The following is a 15,792-nucleotide window of genomic DNA, read 5'->3' as shown; positions in this document are numbered from 1 at the left end:
GGGGGGGGGGGGGGGGGGGGGGGGTTGCTGCGTTTTTTTCTTCTTCCTCAATGCTTTTTCCAGTCACACGTCCTGGTCCTCGAAGACCTCGAGGAAGAGCGGGGGGAAGAGTTCGTTGGGACACTCCACCTTCATGTGGAGGAAGCGGCTGGCGTGGCACGCTCCGATCATGCGCAGGTCCGTCACCTTCATCAGCAGCTTGGGCCAGAAGTGGGGAAGGTTGTGCTTGCGGTAGTTGATGTAGTGCTCGAATGCCAGCAGGTAGGACTCTTGGCACTGCTCGATCTTCTCCATGCTGGTCAGCCCCGAACGGTCTGGTGCGACAAGGGGGGGGGGGGGGGGGGGTGAGAGAGAGAGGGAGAGAGAGAGAGAGAGGGGGGAGGAGTTACGTTTGTTACATTTCTGCAACATTTCCACCTCAATTTTGCAAAGAAGCTTAATATCTAGGTTTTATTCTAGTCTATATATATCGTATAAACAACAGCCATGTTCGTTGTTTTACGTCCATGATGATCATTTTGGGGGAGTGGCTTTGGAGGGAGGCCTGTAGAGACGGGCTGTCAGTGTTGCTGACTGGAAGACTTTCTCGCTAGATTTAGCGACTTTTGGAGCTAATGCTGCTAGCTACTTTCATTTCGAGGGTTAGCAACACTGGCCTGCTGGATTTCTCCAATGTTAGCTACCCAAGCTTTAAGTATTTTCGGGGCATTTCTATGCCTGTGCTAAAAACAGAGGAGATAGCAGCACTTGCAGCTACGCTTCCACCCATCTGCTTTTACGGGGCAATTTCAATTTGCACGTACAAAACAATTACAGTTTGAGATTTCTGAAGGGTTGGCTTACGAGAATTTGCAATAAAAGAGGGAATGTAAGTGTATCTGACTTTATTTAGCTGATCCCAGTTCCTCAAAACAAGCCTGGACGGCTCACATTCCTGATTCCCTGATGCTCCGGGGTTCAGCTTTGGACTTCTCTTATAAGCGCTTGTCTCTGTTCTAAAATAATGGACCAAACTGAAATGGACCTGTAGGAAAACTATCCGTACCTGACGTGTGTTACTTGATTAAAAAAGAAGAAAAAAAAGGGACCTGATCCGAAATGGATAAGACTAAATCCAAACACCCGATCGAAAAACGCAGTTGACTCAGACAGAGACAGCGGCATGCCAGTTAATGAGCAGCTGTAGGACAGGATCCCACCAGGACCTGATTACACTGAAACTGATTCTAATCCCTTGTAATTCTCACAGGAGTAATCTGCTAGATCTGTTTTTTTCTGATTTTGGTCAGGTTTGTGATGTAAATTGGTGTACTTGTATTTCACATATTTCAGCTTTAAAATATTTTCTTTTATTCTAACCAAGAGGGAAACGCCGACTGTAAAGACGCGAGGTGAGAATCGGATAAGCTAAATACTACAAATGAAACTTGTCCCACTACAACATCATTATTCATTCCTCACCTGAGCTCATGAGCAGCACGGCCTGCATCAGAGCCACCTCCGAGTCGTCCAGGTTGAACTGAGCCAGGCTCTTGCCCAAATCAAAGATGGCGTCCGACACCACGCCCAGCCCGCCGTTCTTCAGCTGCTCGCGCTTCACGGCCATCTCGCCGTTCAGCGTCAGTGTCTCGCTCTCCGGGTCGTAGCGGACGGCGGCGCGCAGCGACATGATCTCCATGCAGCAGCCCTTCAGCAAGATGATCTGGTCTTCACAGGGCAGCTGGGAAACACAGACGCACACGAGGTTAATCGCATAAAAACGACACAAGACAGACTTTCTATCTAAAAGGCAGCCACTATTTAAAATGGTTCTCATTCAATGTGACAGAATAATGAACAAAACGTAAAAGCACAACATAACCGTTGACGTTTTGCAGATTGATACAGAATCATCTGTGTTTCTTAAATGAATGAATAAAGCGGTTAAATAAATATGAATGGAATATTGTTATTCGTTAGAATTGCCTTGCTATTATTATAAGTTCCCCCTAACATAGCAATAAATGCCTTTATCTGATATAGTGATAGTGGGTAGTGCAGTTCAATGTGATGGACAACGATTGCTTTTGGAGGAATGTACTTCGGGTGCTTTATTTTCTGCTCATGGACTGTTCTGCTAATTGGGGAAAAAATGCAAACGTAGCATTAATTAGTCCTCAGCAAAAGGCCATAAGTGAGGATAAAGCTACCTCTGAGATGTACAGTAAGATGTGGTTTAATAAGCTTTTCTTCAACCCCCAACAGTAATTATCCTGCTTCCTTGCAGAGGAGAAAAAGGGTTCTCTTCCATTCATAACAAATCCCATGACACACTTTATGTAACCGGGAAGCCCCTGCAATATACATGACGGCTGCACTCAGTAAGGTGGAACCACAGGCGAGGACGCGCACACACACGCACACACACGCACACACACACACGCACACACACACACACACACACACACACACACACACACACACACACACACACACACACACACACACACACACACACACACACACACACACACACACACACACACACACACACACACACACACACACACACACACACACACACACACACACACACACAGTAGAGAGCAGAGCAATATCAGTGAGCGGTGAGTCATCACATCATCCAGAGAGAGAGGGGGTGGGTGGGTCTGTGTCTAGTCGCTGCCAGCTTTTCCTACTTCACTACTTTCTATCTTTTATTTGAGAGGCCACTTTTTCTTTTACAATAAAGTGCCTTCAAAAATGACCATAGAATGTTTCTACTTTCCGCTGCCTTTGACACAGACTCGTTTCAGAATGAGAACCCTGTACTAGGCTCATGAATATGCTCGTGATGGCTACATTCATTGTGCTAAACGGCGGAGGGTGAAGGTGCATGTCCCAGGCAAAAGAAACATCGTGTAGAATACATGGAGATAAAGACGCAGCATCGTTCTTGGGTTGCAGCGTCTAGCGAGTTGTTAGATGATATAGTAACAGCTTTGGACCCTCTTCCACCCGGTCGGGGAGAACTACACATCGGATTTGCTGTTAATTAACAGGGCTTTCACTTCAACACTCAACATGTAGACCCAGAGGAGGTGGCTAATGATGTGCTCCTTGGTCTGGAAGTAACAGCAAGTCACGTTGCTGCCGTGAGCTAGTTAGCCGGACATTCCAACGATAGCAGCAGTTTACAAGAAAAGCAGATAAATATACAGTTTAATCCAGCCCTGGAACTTTCCCTCTTTTGCTAAAAAAAAGACACCACCCTCCAAACTCTTTAGACGTTGATGGGCTCCTACTACAGCCCAACATGTGGAGAAATGAGTTCCATGAGATTTTATTTGTTAATTTGTCACTTTAATCTCGGATAATTTCCATATTCTTTTTTCCTAAATTTATGACTTTAATCTCTGAAATTCTGTGTTTTCTCTAGGAATATTACCCCCCCCCCCCAATAATTATATATTTTTGACCTACAAAGGCGTGGCGCTCTGGATGAAAAGCACCTTCAAGTTTCTGTAAACTACCGTGTACTGATGCCAACAACAGACTGGAACTATGTTCGCATGTTAAAATGGATTCTCTCTCTCTCTCACACACACACACACACACACACACACACACACACACACACACACACACACACACACACACACACACACACACACACACACACACACACACACACACACACACACACACACACACACACACACACACACACACACACACACACACACACACACACACACTACCTCTGAGAACATGGGCAGTTTCTTGGCGAAGTCGACGACGCGCGTGATGGCCGGGGTCATGATCTTGGTGAACTCGCTGAAGGCCTCCAGGTCCACCTTGTCCCCGTCAGACGTGGGCACGATGGGACCCTGGCCGATTTCGTCCGACTGGAAGCAACACATGACACTCTTAGCTGAGTGAAACCTAATGCGGGTATGTAACACCATCCTGTTTTGAACTTGAGAGCTATGGCAGACGGGGAAACAGCTTTAAGCAACACATGGACAACTGGAGGGAAACCTGGGGGTGTTTGGGTTTAACGAGTGACCGTGTCAACTGGTGACTCCCGGCTCAATGCGTTCGTGGTTGCTGTTGAAAACACGAACAGAACATGTCGCGTCCTCAACAAAGCCTTTAATCAATATACATATTTATCCGCGTTTATTATCTTCGCCGACCATTTATGTAAGTTATTGCGAGCAACCACATAAACGTTCGGCTGAAAGTCACCAGTTAACACGGTCACCAGTTGAACTGAAACACCTCTTAAACAGTTGCAATCCTGTCTGAATTCTGTACAATTGAGTCAGCTTTTGGAATATTGATTGTGACGACCAAACACGCAAAAACCCGACATTTTGATGCTGTTGACAGTTTAAATTCAAAGTTTAAAGTTTGATAACTCGAAAAAAGAAAACTCGCACACATATTTCTGATGATAAAAGGGTCTAAAATAAAAACTCCCAGAAGGATTAATACAGTCCTTCTTTCTCTCTGAAGCAGTGAAGCTGCTGTAACAGTAACAGTCAGTAGCTGTGCTCTGATTGACCCAGCCTGCTGTGTCACTTGCAGGAATCCCAGCAGACCTTCAACAACTGTTGTCGGCTGTGAACTTAACACTGGCTGGCCGGTAACTGCTATCTGACATTTGCCTTTAGGTAACAGTCTGCGGTGGAGACACATGCATCAGCACGTGCAACCGACTCACATGGGGCGGCACACAAACGGCTCCTTTTTGAAAATGAAAAAGCCATCTCTCATGTGTTTGAGCTGGAGTTTTGAAGCGGAAACAACTTTCCACAAGCTGTGGGCGGAGCTGTTCTTGGAGTAATGAGCGACATAAAAGGAGGAACGAGCTACTGTGCGGATGCTGCAGGTAGTTAATACAAATCAGAATGACAGATTCGGCGAGTGTGAGGGAGGCCTACATGCTGTAATCCTGAAGAGTAGCCCGATTTAAATGGCCATTCATGACAATATGACATAATTCGTTACTTTTGTTGGTGCAGCTTTTTTCGTTATGCTTTCATGCATTAGCTAGAGGCCATTCGACGAGAGCTCATAAGCTAGTCAGGAGCCAAGGCTGCTGCATATGTTTCTTAAGCTTTTTCCTGTGTACAATTTAGCAGATTGGCACCATTAAATGTATGCAGAATTAGCTAATAGCAAAGTACCCGTGGATGTGCAGACATCATACGTTTTGTATGATTTCCAGGGGGACTTTTGGTGGTTGACTCTCAATGGACAAACAGATATAATGGCATCCTCCGAAAGTGTAGGTCACACTGAACACGACTCTAGCAACAATGTGCATCATGTCTATTATTGCTTTGAAACTGAAATGAGCAAGCTGCTGTAACCGTTGATTATGTTGCTCTCATCTCACACAGTATCTTTACTCCTTTGACAAAAATTCATTTGACCTCGCAGAACACAGGAGTTGCTGGTTTACCGCTTCCTCGATCGGTTAGTTTGTTTGTGTCATTGTGTGACTTTGGTGAGAGTTAGTTTAGGATTCACTTAAGTCACACAATAACATACGAGGAAACGTTAGACAAGCAGCTCCTGTGTTCTACGATGGTAAAATGACTGTTTTTGTCAATGGAGTCTGGTGGCTTTGAAGAGAATGTAGATAACTGCTTCAAAGGGCTGTGTGGCGGCAAGATGCAGCGGTGAAAATATTCTAAATATAGTGCACACTTAAACTGATAAATCTTTTTTTCGGCGGGCCTTTCTTATACTTGCTGCTGCTCCTTTCTTCGTTGTTGAAAGAACACAGCGGATACAGGCCAGCATGATGTAAAACCTTTCTAAATATTAAGTAGCCGCGATTGAACCCCCACGCGTCAACTGCAATGGACTCGTTTGTGAAACATTTGCATTCATCATCACGCAACGGCTCTCTGCCTGAAGGCTCGGTCTGCTTTAAGAAGCTTACCAGGAACTTGCGCTTCTGTTTCCAGCAGGAGCCCTGTGCGTTGGTGTGCCGGTGGGCCTCCGTTGCCATCCTGATGAGATCCCACTCTGCGCTGTTTGGCTCCGGCCGCGTCTGCAACGTCCGCACCATCTCCTCCCTCTTCCTTTTCTGTCGGTTCTCCTCGATCAGACGCCGCTTGGCCACGCGCTTCGAATCGTCCAACACCACTGATCGGCGGGACGGGTGGGGAGGACATCAAGGCGAGTTAATGCAGTGACAAAGGGAACACTGACTGCAAATTTGGTCTCGATATGACACCGGATTATTACAAAAGAAAGCATATAGAAATACTGACAGGAAGTCGGAATGAAATATCAGATGCAACACTGAAAGCTATAATCATATATAAGGACTAAGAGAGCTATTATTATATAAAACAATATAAATGTAAGGAACCCATCTTCATGTTATGCAATACTAAGTGTTGTATGGACACAATGTGCAACGTTATTTCTCTGGTTACTTATTAGCTGCCCTCCACTGCAACAAATCACAGCACAAAAATGGACCAACTGCTGTGAAATTTAAGCAACATAATTAAATTGGAGTGTCATTCATCAAAATGATCACGAGGAATGGAACTTCCATTTCCTTTATCCACGACAGCAGCTGTACCGCTAAATCAATATCAATAAATTAGATTATGCATGTGTTCTCTGAGGATTAGGGAGGGGCTACTACAGTTAAAATAGTTCCTACATGAAAGTGCACTCAACGAGGTCTGTGGATTATCTTCAGTAACAGAGTCATGATATCTAGAGAGAGACATTAATGTTGTTGAGTTTTCCAAATGTATTTTTTTGGCGCTTTGAGCACCACAAGCAAAGTGCCATGTAGTCTTATTATCTTCGATAAAAAGCAGACATCTCCACGGGCGATCTAGATTGATAAATAGTACTAGAGGTAAGAGGATGAGTATTTTTTGATTTTGGAGGGAACAGTCCCACGAAAGACCGTAGTATTGATAAGCTCAGACGTTATCGTTTCTTTTATCATTACTCAATATCATCTGTAATTTATCATCATGCTGCAGCGTCTCCTCTGCTCTCTGTGTCGGGGCTGAGCTCCTCCCTAACACACACACACACACACACACACACACACACACACACACACACACACACACACACACACACACACACACACACACACACACACACACACACACACACACACACACACACACACACACACACTCACAGTCCATGGCCATGCCCACACTGATGCACTTCTTGAAGCGGCACAGCTGGCACTGGTTGCGTGTGATCTTATCGATGATGCAGCAGGCTTCATATTTACACGAGTAGGCTGGATGGAGGTTCTTCTGGATCGTCCGGCGGAAAAAACCCTGAAGGAGCAAAGAAAATGGAGAAAGAAGAAGAAAAGACAAAAGGGAGAAACAGTAAAATAAAGGAATTTAAAAAAATAGAGCAAAAATAAATAAGAGCTAAGGAGCATTCAGAGATTGAGGGAAATATGCAACCCTATAGCCTCAAAATTAAATCCTCCAATTAAATGTTTTTAATCAGCGTACAATAAGTGCATCCAATGGCTCGTATCACATGGCAGGGTGATGATTGCATGGCAGGAACCTGATTGCCAAGAATAATAAGTAATGAAGCGATGCCGTGACTGATCGTCTCTTAGTGACCGCTTTTGAACAAGACAGTGGGGGAGCAGTTTGATTAGAAATCACACTCTGGGAGTGGTTTACAAAGACGTGCATTCAAGCAGAGAAGTATCAGGGACGGATCTCTGCCGTTTTGTGAAATCCTTCTGAAACCGTACAAAACTAAACTGCATAGCAAGAAATAAATACTTGTATTTATTATTGTATTTTGTACGATATCTATATCATATGCCATGCCACATACCAGCCTGATTCTATACCGCCAACATTATCCCCGTCCTAAACAAGGACTACAGGATTTAATGACAACAGACCAGTCGCCCGGACCTCTGTGGCCAGGAAGTCTTTTGGTCTTTTGTCCCACCTAAAACCTTCACGACCCACTCCTGGACCCCATCATTTGCTCTGCGGAGACGGTGATGCAATATGCCGTCCCTCCAGGACCCTGAGGCAGGCAGGAAAGATTGTGGCCGACCCCTCCCACCCCTGACCTGAACTCTTTGAACCACTTCCCTCTGGCAGGAGACTTGATTCCATCTATATCTGGCCTTATCAATGAGGCCCAGGACCACCGCTGACATGGATTCTCATCCCCTCCCAGAGACACTTAGGGTTCGACAGTAAGGGTTCTTTTTTTAAATTTCATACTGTGAACCTTTGCACATTTCTTGAACAAATTTGCACACAAACCTACAACCTTTAAAAAACTGCACAGCTCTTTCATTTTGATTCAGATATAATTTTTGCAAAACTTGCTTTTTTTTAAACCTCATTTTCTCTTTGTTTCTGTTCTGCACCAGTGCACATTTATTTTATGTGAAAACCTACATGGCAATAATCCGGATTCTGAATATATTAAGACTCTTGTGGGTTTGTGAATCCCCTGAAGCTAATTTCTTCTTTTCAACACCACAGCAGGACGTCAGTGTGCCTTATTTCCTGTGCGAGTCCGGCAGAAGACATTTTTAGAGACTGCATACTGTCTGCTCTACGGGACGCCATTAATTGGATAATAAAGCTCAGCCCAGCAGACACCGACTACTGCAATCAAGAGGCCTCCAGTCAAGTCAGACCTCAGTGTTCCCCTAGGTTTTCCCCTAGGCGCCCTGCCTTGCAGCACTTGGGCTCTTTTCTGTACTTGGACCCGGAGCAGCAGAGCGAGTGTTGCCATCTTCACCACATGGAAGCGTTTAAAAAAACGCAGATATTGTTGTCTGCTTTTCAGGTGGTTGACGCAACTTATTTTCCGACGCGCGCTCTCTGTCCGCTGATGGGAGTGTGCTCATCTGTGTGTGTGTTTACGCACGTGTCTGTGTGTGTGCGCATCGGTGCGGAACTCCGCTGTGTGCGATACAGAGAGCAGAGGAGAATATAATATAATTATATAATATAATGGTAGGGGAAACACTGGAACTGTATGAATTAATTAAAAAAACAGGAAAATAAAGTTTAATTTGCTTTAGGCCTTAAATCCTGGATGATAATAATCAGTGTAGATGGCAAAGCTTGCAGTCAATTAATCACTGGAGTTCTGTATTCTTTATTTGGTATTCTAGTTTTTAAGACTTTTTGCATCACATTAGACGGCAAAATATGTTTCACCAACTTCTAGGCAGCTGTTTTCTCTTGTTCATATCAGTAGTGCAGTTTAATTAGCTTCCAAAGACTTGAAAGCTGTTGAGATAGAGGGTTGTGTACCAAAACTATTTCTTGGCAACTAGCAGTCATTTCCTGTATTCATCCGTGGCTGAAAATAGTCCCCAACAAACTCACTATTTATCTTTGCTTGAATAGTGTTTGCTAAAAACTACAGTGCCCAGCTGTTTTCACTTTTAACAACTCACACCTTCAGTGGGAGCCAGTGGACTTGAGTGCCACAGACACTCGGTACACAAGTCAGAAAGATTTGAGAGACAGACTAAAACATGTCAAAAGGTTGGTCCAAATCAAAGTCTTTATTGGACACAAGAGGCTGTTGTAGGAACCTTTAATTTATTAATTCAACCAGCTCAATGAGCTCGCTCTCTGTTTTAACTCAGTCAGCTGACTCTAGGCGTTCATGGCGTTTGCCACGGCTTCTGTTAAGCATTAATCTAGCTGTTGTCAGAATTTTATTAAATGCTTCTTCTTTGGATGTGAACGTGCACTTGATGGCTGAAGCTAAAGCTACATGCTCCAGGCAAAAAGTCAGCATCCACACCAGCTGATAATCCATAAAGAAGACATGTCGATGAAAACACAACATTGTTCTTGTAAGGTAGTGCAGAGAAGTCTAGTTTGGAAATTAGGGTCCCATAAAACAGACGATAAAGCAGGGTATGCTTTAGGGCAGGGGTCTCAAACTCCCGGCCCGCGGGCCAAATCCGGCCCGCCACGTCATTTTATGTGGCCCGCGAATCCGCCAGTAAAAAAAAAAAAAAAGTTTTTTTTTTAATTTAAAGTTAGACTTGATAATAAAAATATCCCCATAGTCGAAATGATGAGATAGAAAGTCGAGGTTATGAGATAGAAAGTCAACTATGATAGAAAGTCATAATTCTGAGATAGAAAGTCAAAATGATGACATACTTAAACACACAGTCACAGAAGCAGCTCTTTGGCTGGTTACCCTACATGTGACATGGAAATGTATTGTGAGTACATTGAAGACTACTTTAAACGTGGCTTTAAAACACATGAAATACTTCACGTGGGATTGTGCAAACGCACCCTTGAAAGGATTTTAAGCTTTGAACAAAGTTATTGTAATAACTTGTGTTTGATATTTGTCTTTGATATTTTCTTTAATAGTTTGATAGAGTAATGTGGGTTTATTAACCCTAAATTAAAAGGATTTAAGTTATGATAACAGAAATGTGCTTAAATATATTTTTACATTTATATAACTGCATGTACAATATTTTTACACTTGAATAAACGATAATCAAATGCAGAGAGTTATTTAACAATATGTTACGAGTAGTTACATTTACACAGTCTTACATTTACAACCGGCCCTTTGAGGGCGACCGTGACGCTGATGTGGCCCAGAGTGAAAATGAGTTTGAGACCCCTGCTTTAGGGCGTGGCTACCTTGTGATTGACGGGTCGCTACCACGGCGTTGACCGTGTTTTAGTGTTAGAACTTTAACCTTTTCACAGTGTGTTTTTCAGTTCATGAAAGTTTATTGTGAGATTTTAATTGCCACAATACGTCTGGTTCAGGGTTGTAATGAGCTCCACTCTCTTGCGTCACTGAGCAAAAAAACAAGATGGTGTCAGCCAAAATGCCAAACTCAAGGCTTCAAAACCGTAGTCCACAAACCAACTGGTGACATCACAGTGAATATGTCGACTCCTTACAGTCTATGGGAGAAATCCAAAGCTTGACAGGCCTGCCATGCCCAAGTACGACTGCTAAGCTACGATTGGACATGATTGGCTCGGGGGAGGGGTTTGGTGAACAGTCAATTGCAGTCTCATCTGAGTCAAAGATCACTCAGTAAGAGGGAGATGCTGCACTGTACCTTGCAACCCTCGCAGGTGATGCAGCGGTAGTGGTAGCCGGTCGCCTTGTCTCCGCACACCACGCACGGCTCATCCTTTTCCAGGTAGCTGGGGATGTACCCTGGAACAGAGGCACTAAGAGCTATAGGAGAGGAGGAGGAGGAGGAGGAAGAAGAAGACAGGGTGGAAATGAGAGACGGGTGAACAGTGAGTGTGAGCCGAGGAGGCCGGGAAGGACGGGGAGGATGATGAGGTAAGGGGAGGGGCCGGAAAGGAAGAGGAGGAGAGTTGTGGCGATGAGGAGGAGGAGATGAGCGGGGAGAGGGAGTGGAGGAGGAGAGGGAGGAGGGGGCTGCGTGTTATACCAGGGGCCTCAATGAAGCGCCTGTGCATAGGGGCCCCAAGGATAGAACGTATCCAAGAAGTCTTTTCTGCACACAGACATGACAACACGCCAGCTGACGAGGTTTACAGACACATTCCCAGAGTTCATGAAATATGCTTTTCATCTCGACTTTTAATTCACTTCTTTATATCTCTTGAGAGGTGAAATGTTTTATCCTTTTTACTCACAATATGTAACTCTACATACAAGTTGCAGCTTTCTTTTAAGTTATAGTCTTCAGACCAATGACTGCTGTAGCAATCTTTGCAATCTGTGTTTTTGTCAAACAAAAATCAAACAAATCAAACAAAGAAGGTGAAATTAAATAACTAACTTCATTTAGTTTTTTAATTATTAATTACATGAATTTTCCATGCCACATTAAAAAAAAATATTTTATTCAACAATAATAATACATGTGTATGTATTTCACTTTATTTGTTAATTATTTTAAACCTTCCATAACCTGGTAGTAAATATTATTTTACTGATATTTTCTGTGATCCTCTATCAGCAACGTCATCTTGTGTTTAAGTTATTTTATTTATTGTTTTCAGTCAACTTCATTTTTTTGTTGAATAGTTGAATACTATTTGTTGCTTATTTTATGTGTAAATTGCTGCTGGAGATAATCAGAGGAATATAAATAAATATCTTTCAAATATTTTATTTATTTTTGTAACTTTATTTATGGCATAATAAAAACATTAATAAAAACATGACTGAATGAACAATTGGGCTGATGTGCGTGGGGTAAATCCTTTCATCTGTTTCTACTCATACATGTGATTCATCAAGTTGCTCGTCCAATACGCTAAATCACTTCATAAATAAGTCTTTTCTTCACTGAACTTTTATGTTTCGAAGTTGGCTCTTTAGTATAATTTCCAGGACTTAAAAAATATACTGTTCTGGATTTCAAGACAAAAACTTGCTTTGGGCCAAATCAAGTAGAACTGTGCAGTAAGTTTTATTACATACGCTCTTGCCCTGATGTCTATTGCTTCATTGTTTGCTGTTAAGACTTTCACCGAGGCTTGAGCCCGCTCACATTTGGCTTAGAAGTGTATTGAATAATACAAACAAAACAGGACTGCGAGCACAGCACCAATGAAACTACGTGTGCCTGTCGATGATTACCTTACTCTCTACAGGCCCAATGTGTGATTCAAAAATAAACAAAAGAATTGCCCCATCGTCAAAATTTGATTGCTTTGTAACCTTCGACAAACGACACACTAAACAAATCAATCAAAGTATTGATATTTTCTGATGCTGACAGGTTTGTTTACATCAGTAATGTGTAAAACAGCCTTGTTTGCTGTTATGAAATGCTGATTTTTCTGCTAGAGGTCACATTATAATGTTTAGTACTTTCGTTTAGGAGTGTATTTTATAGGATTAAGAAATACTGGCAGGTGCTTTATTTTTTTTCATCTGTGATTAAGCATTGAGGATTTTTTTTTACAATTGTTGGTCATGAATGATGGGTAAGAATAAGTGCTAAATAAAGTTTAAATACTGTAAATCACATTCAATTTGGTGGTTCTGTACTTGGTCGTGTACCTTAACAGGCTTGTCTGCAGCTCTACTCAGACAAATCTCTTAAGCTCAGGTTTTGGTCACCTAGGTGAGCTACTTTGAGTCCGACAAAGCCTCTGAAGGAAAATGATATTGCTATAAAACGATGAGGAGGAGATTATCACGGTGATCACACCTAGGACGACACTGAAAGCTCAGGGGGGCCGTCAGCGCCGTGATGAGCTGCACTGAACTAATCTCACAGCACATGAAACAGACTGGGCGTCTCAGAAGGAACCTTGAGTTGTGTTCACTTGCTTGGTTGGAGGGGACAAAAACACAAAGAGGCCAAGGCGGTGATGATAAATCCTTACCTGACACGCTCTTCCCCGAACAATGGCTGTTCTTGCTCTTTCTCTTCGGCACATCTGGCCACCTGGGATGCAGGGGGGGGGAGAAGATTGGGGTGGGGGAGAAAAGAAAAGGATGAGAGCAATGTTACAATGCGGAAAAACACAACCGATACCATCTTACAACGGAAAATAATAACTAATCGTCAATTCCTCTGCTATCAAACATGCATCTCGCCATTGCCTCCGGGTTTTTTTTTTTTAATGACAGATTGCAGAGCAAAGATAACTTTGCAATCAATTCTCTCGTCAAAGCAACTCACAGCAGAGCGTGCCGCAAACACAACACCGACCAACGAAGACTATGAGCTAAAAGAAGCTAAAACGCTACACAGAGCCACAGAGGTGGCTGGTAATTCTCTGTCGAACCCTCACTAGAAAGCTGCAGCTCGCCTGGTGTTCAATCGCCCCAAGTTCTCCCACACAACTTCCCTTCTCCGTTCTCTACACTGGCTCCCTGTAAGAGCTCGCATCCAGTTCAAGACTCTGGTGCTAGCCTACAGGGCAGTGAAAGGAACAGCTCCTTCCTATTTCCAGGCCATGGTCAAGCCCTACACCCCCGCCCGACCACTTCGCTCTGCTGCCCCGTCGCTCAGAGGTCCCGGCGGCCGATCGACCCGGTCACGGCTGTTGTCTGACCTGGCCCCACAGCGGTGGAATGAACTCCCCACTGATCTCAGGACAGCAGAGTTGCTGCCCATCTTTTGGCGCAGGGTGAAAACTCACCTCTTCAAGAAGTGCTACCATGAGCCTTCCACTCAGCACTTATTGTATTCATACTAGTTTGTTGCACTTATTGTATTCGTTTGTTTCTGCACTGTACTTTTGCTCTGGTTTATGCTCTTAGATGCTTGTTTAAAAAAGGAGATGCACTTATGACTTCTGGTGACTAGTAGTTCTCTTGAATACCGATGTTGAATACACTTATTGTAAGTCGCTTTGGATAAAAGCGTCTGCTAAATGACTGTAATGTAAATGTAATGTAGAATATCACAACTAATCTTCGTATAAAAAAGCTAATCAATCAAGCTTTAAGCGAACTGTTTTTTGTTGTTGTTTTCACCAAAGCAGAATGCTAGTGACCAGAGGCTGATTTGAGCTAAAGTAGTTGCCCCGCTGAATTAAACAGCAGCCAACTTTTCAACACTAACTTACAAAAAAAAAAAGAAAAAAAAAAAAGGAGTGAACTCGTGTGAGGTTGCTTGTGGACTTGCCGGTGTGCATGTACGCTTAATTAAAGTCCGCTTGGCTGAAGATAAGTCGCCGCTAAACAGCTCGACCGGAGGCATGTTTGAATCCATTTTCTCTTTCCGTATGGTCCCTTATTTCCCCGTTGCTACTATTCGTAAATTCTGTTTATTTTTCATTTGTGCTGATAAAATATATATTTCTTCACTTTCAATCACATATCCAATTGTTGATGTATAGAGGTAATTCACAGCCCAGCACATCTTGTGCTTTCAGTGTCTATTCGGTATGAGGACTGAATCCTACATATACCAACACATATGGAGACCACACACACCAGGGTATAGATAATTCCTCCACTCATCTCTTCCCTACCTCCTATCTCCTCCTATAATTCTCTATCCTTCCTCTTTTCTCACTCTCACAGGGTGGGGTCTGCCTTTGCTTCTGGCAGCAGATTTGAATCACCGTCCTCTCTTCCTTCTCTTTCATCTGTCCATTCCAACGTCTGGCTGTTTTCTCTCCTCCCCCCCCTCTCACCCATTCACATTTCCCTTCTCTTCTCTGTCCCTCCCACTTTGGCTACTCCCCATTTCTTACTGTATGCTCCCTCGACTTTCCTTTTTTTCCTCCTCCCAGACGTTTCTGTTATCCTCTCCTCTCTAAACTTCCATCAGCAGTATTAGGTAACACCACTCTCCTCCCCCTCCCTCCGTTCCTCTCTGGCTGTCAAATCCACTTTCCTCTTCCAACCCCCCAAAAGAAGAAGAAAAAAAAAGAAAAGATTCCTCTGACGTCTCTTTCTCTGTTCTCGCTGCTGTTCACGGTCGAGCAGACTTATTAATTCTATTGCTGTGCACATGGTCAGGCAGTAACATGGTGGGAAACTGTCTACTCCGGTCTCTGATCACTTTGAGCTGAGTTACCGAAACAGGAACACACACGTTATCATTTCTGCCTCTATTAATTCAATAGTTTATGGAGCTCGTGACAGTGCTGACAGTGTTTCCACAACATGAGGTAATTAATTAAATTCATTGGATGGTGGTGGGCATGTAAACGTTGGCGGTTTGGTGTCCATTCATGCAAAGACGCCAATCAAAATAATTATTGTGTCAAAGAGGACATATAGTGAGTACAAAAACACTTTATTACTACAAACTACACATACAGTATAGTGAGTAGAAAAACACTG

At 43.3% G+C, this 15,792-nt stretch overlaps 1 protein-coding gene across 3 annotated transcripts in view; it reads right to left on the bottom strand.

Moving 5' to 3' along the window:
- Positions 1 to 23: 23 nt before the first annotated feature.
- LOC142941405 (thyroid hormone receptor alpha) overlaps positions 24 to 15,792 on the bottom strand; it is an 88,112-nt gene continuing 72,343 nt past the window's right edge. For 2 of the 3 annotated variants that reach the window (XM_076083440.1, XM_076083441.1), the window contains 7 exons: positions 13,374 to 13,435; positions 11,114 to 11,235; positions 7,178 to 7,325; positions 5,939 to 6,144; positions 3,741 to 3,887; positions 1,462 to 1,720; positions 24 to 314 (listed from right to left, as the gene is read on the bottom strand). In XM_076083440.1, coding sequence (XP_075939555.1) covers positions 64 to 314; positions 1,462 to 1,720; positions 3,741 to 3,887; positions 5,939 to 6,144; positions 7,178 to 7,325; positions 11,114 to 11,235; positions 13,374 to 13,435 — 1,195 coding nt within the window. In that variant the 3' untranslated portion in view covers positions 24 to 63. The remainder of the gene's footprint in view (positions 315 to 1,461; positions 1,721 to 3,740; positions 3,888 to 5,938; positions 6,145 to 7,177; positions 7,326 to 11,113; positions 11,236 to 13,373; positions 13,436 to 15,792) is intronic. The other variant, XM_076083442.1, reaches the window with a different exon arrangement.

This window comes from Anarhichas minor, unplaced genomic scaffold (genome assembly GCF_050575085.1).
Source record: "Anarhichas minor isolate MPS153535 unplaced genomic scaffold, ASM5057508v1 ptg000007l, whole genome shotgun sequence".
Classification (NCBI taxonomy): Eukaryota; Metazoa; Chordata; class Actinopteri; order Perciformes; family Anarhichadidae; genus Anarhichas; species Anarhichas minor.
Note: the sequence above shows the minus strand (reverse complement) of the source record. Positions and strands in the feature narration are given on the sequence as shown.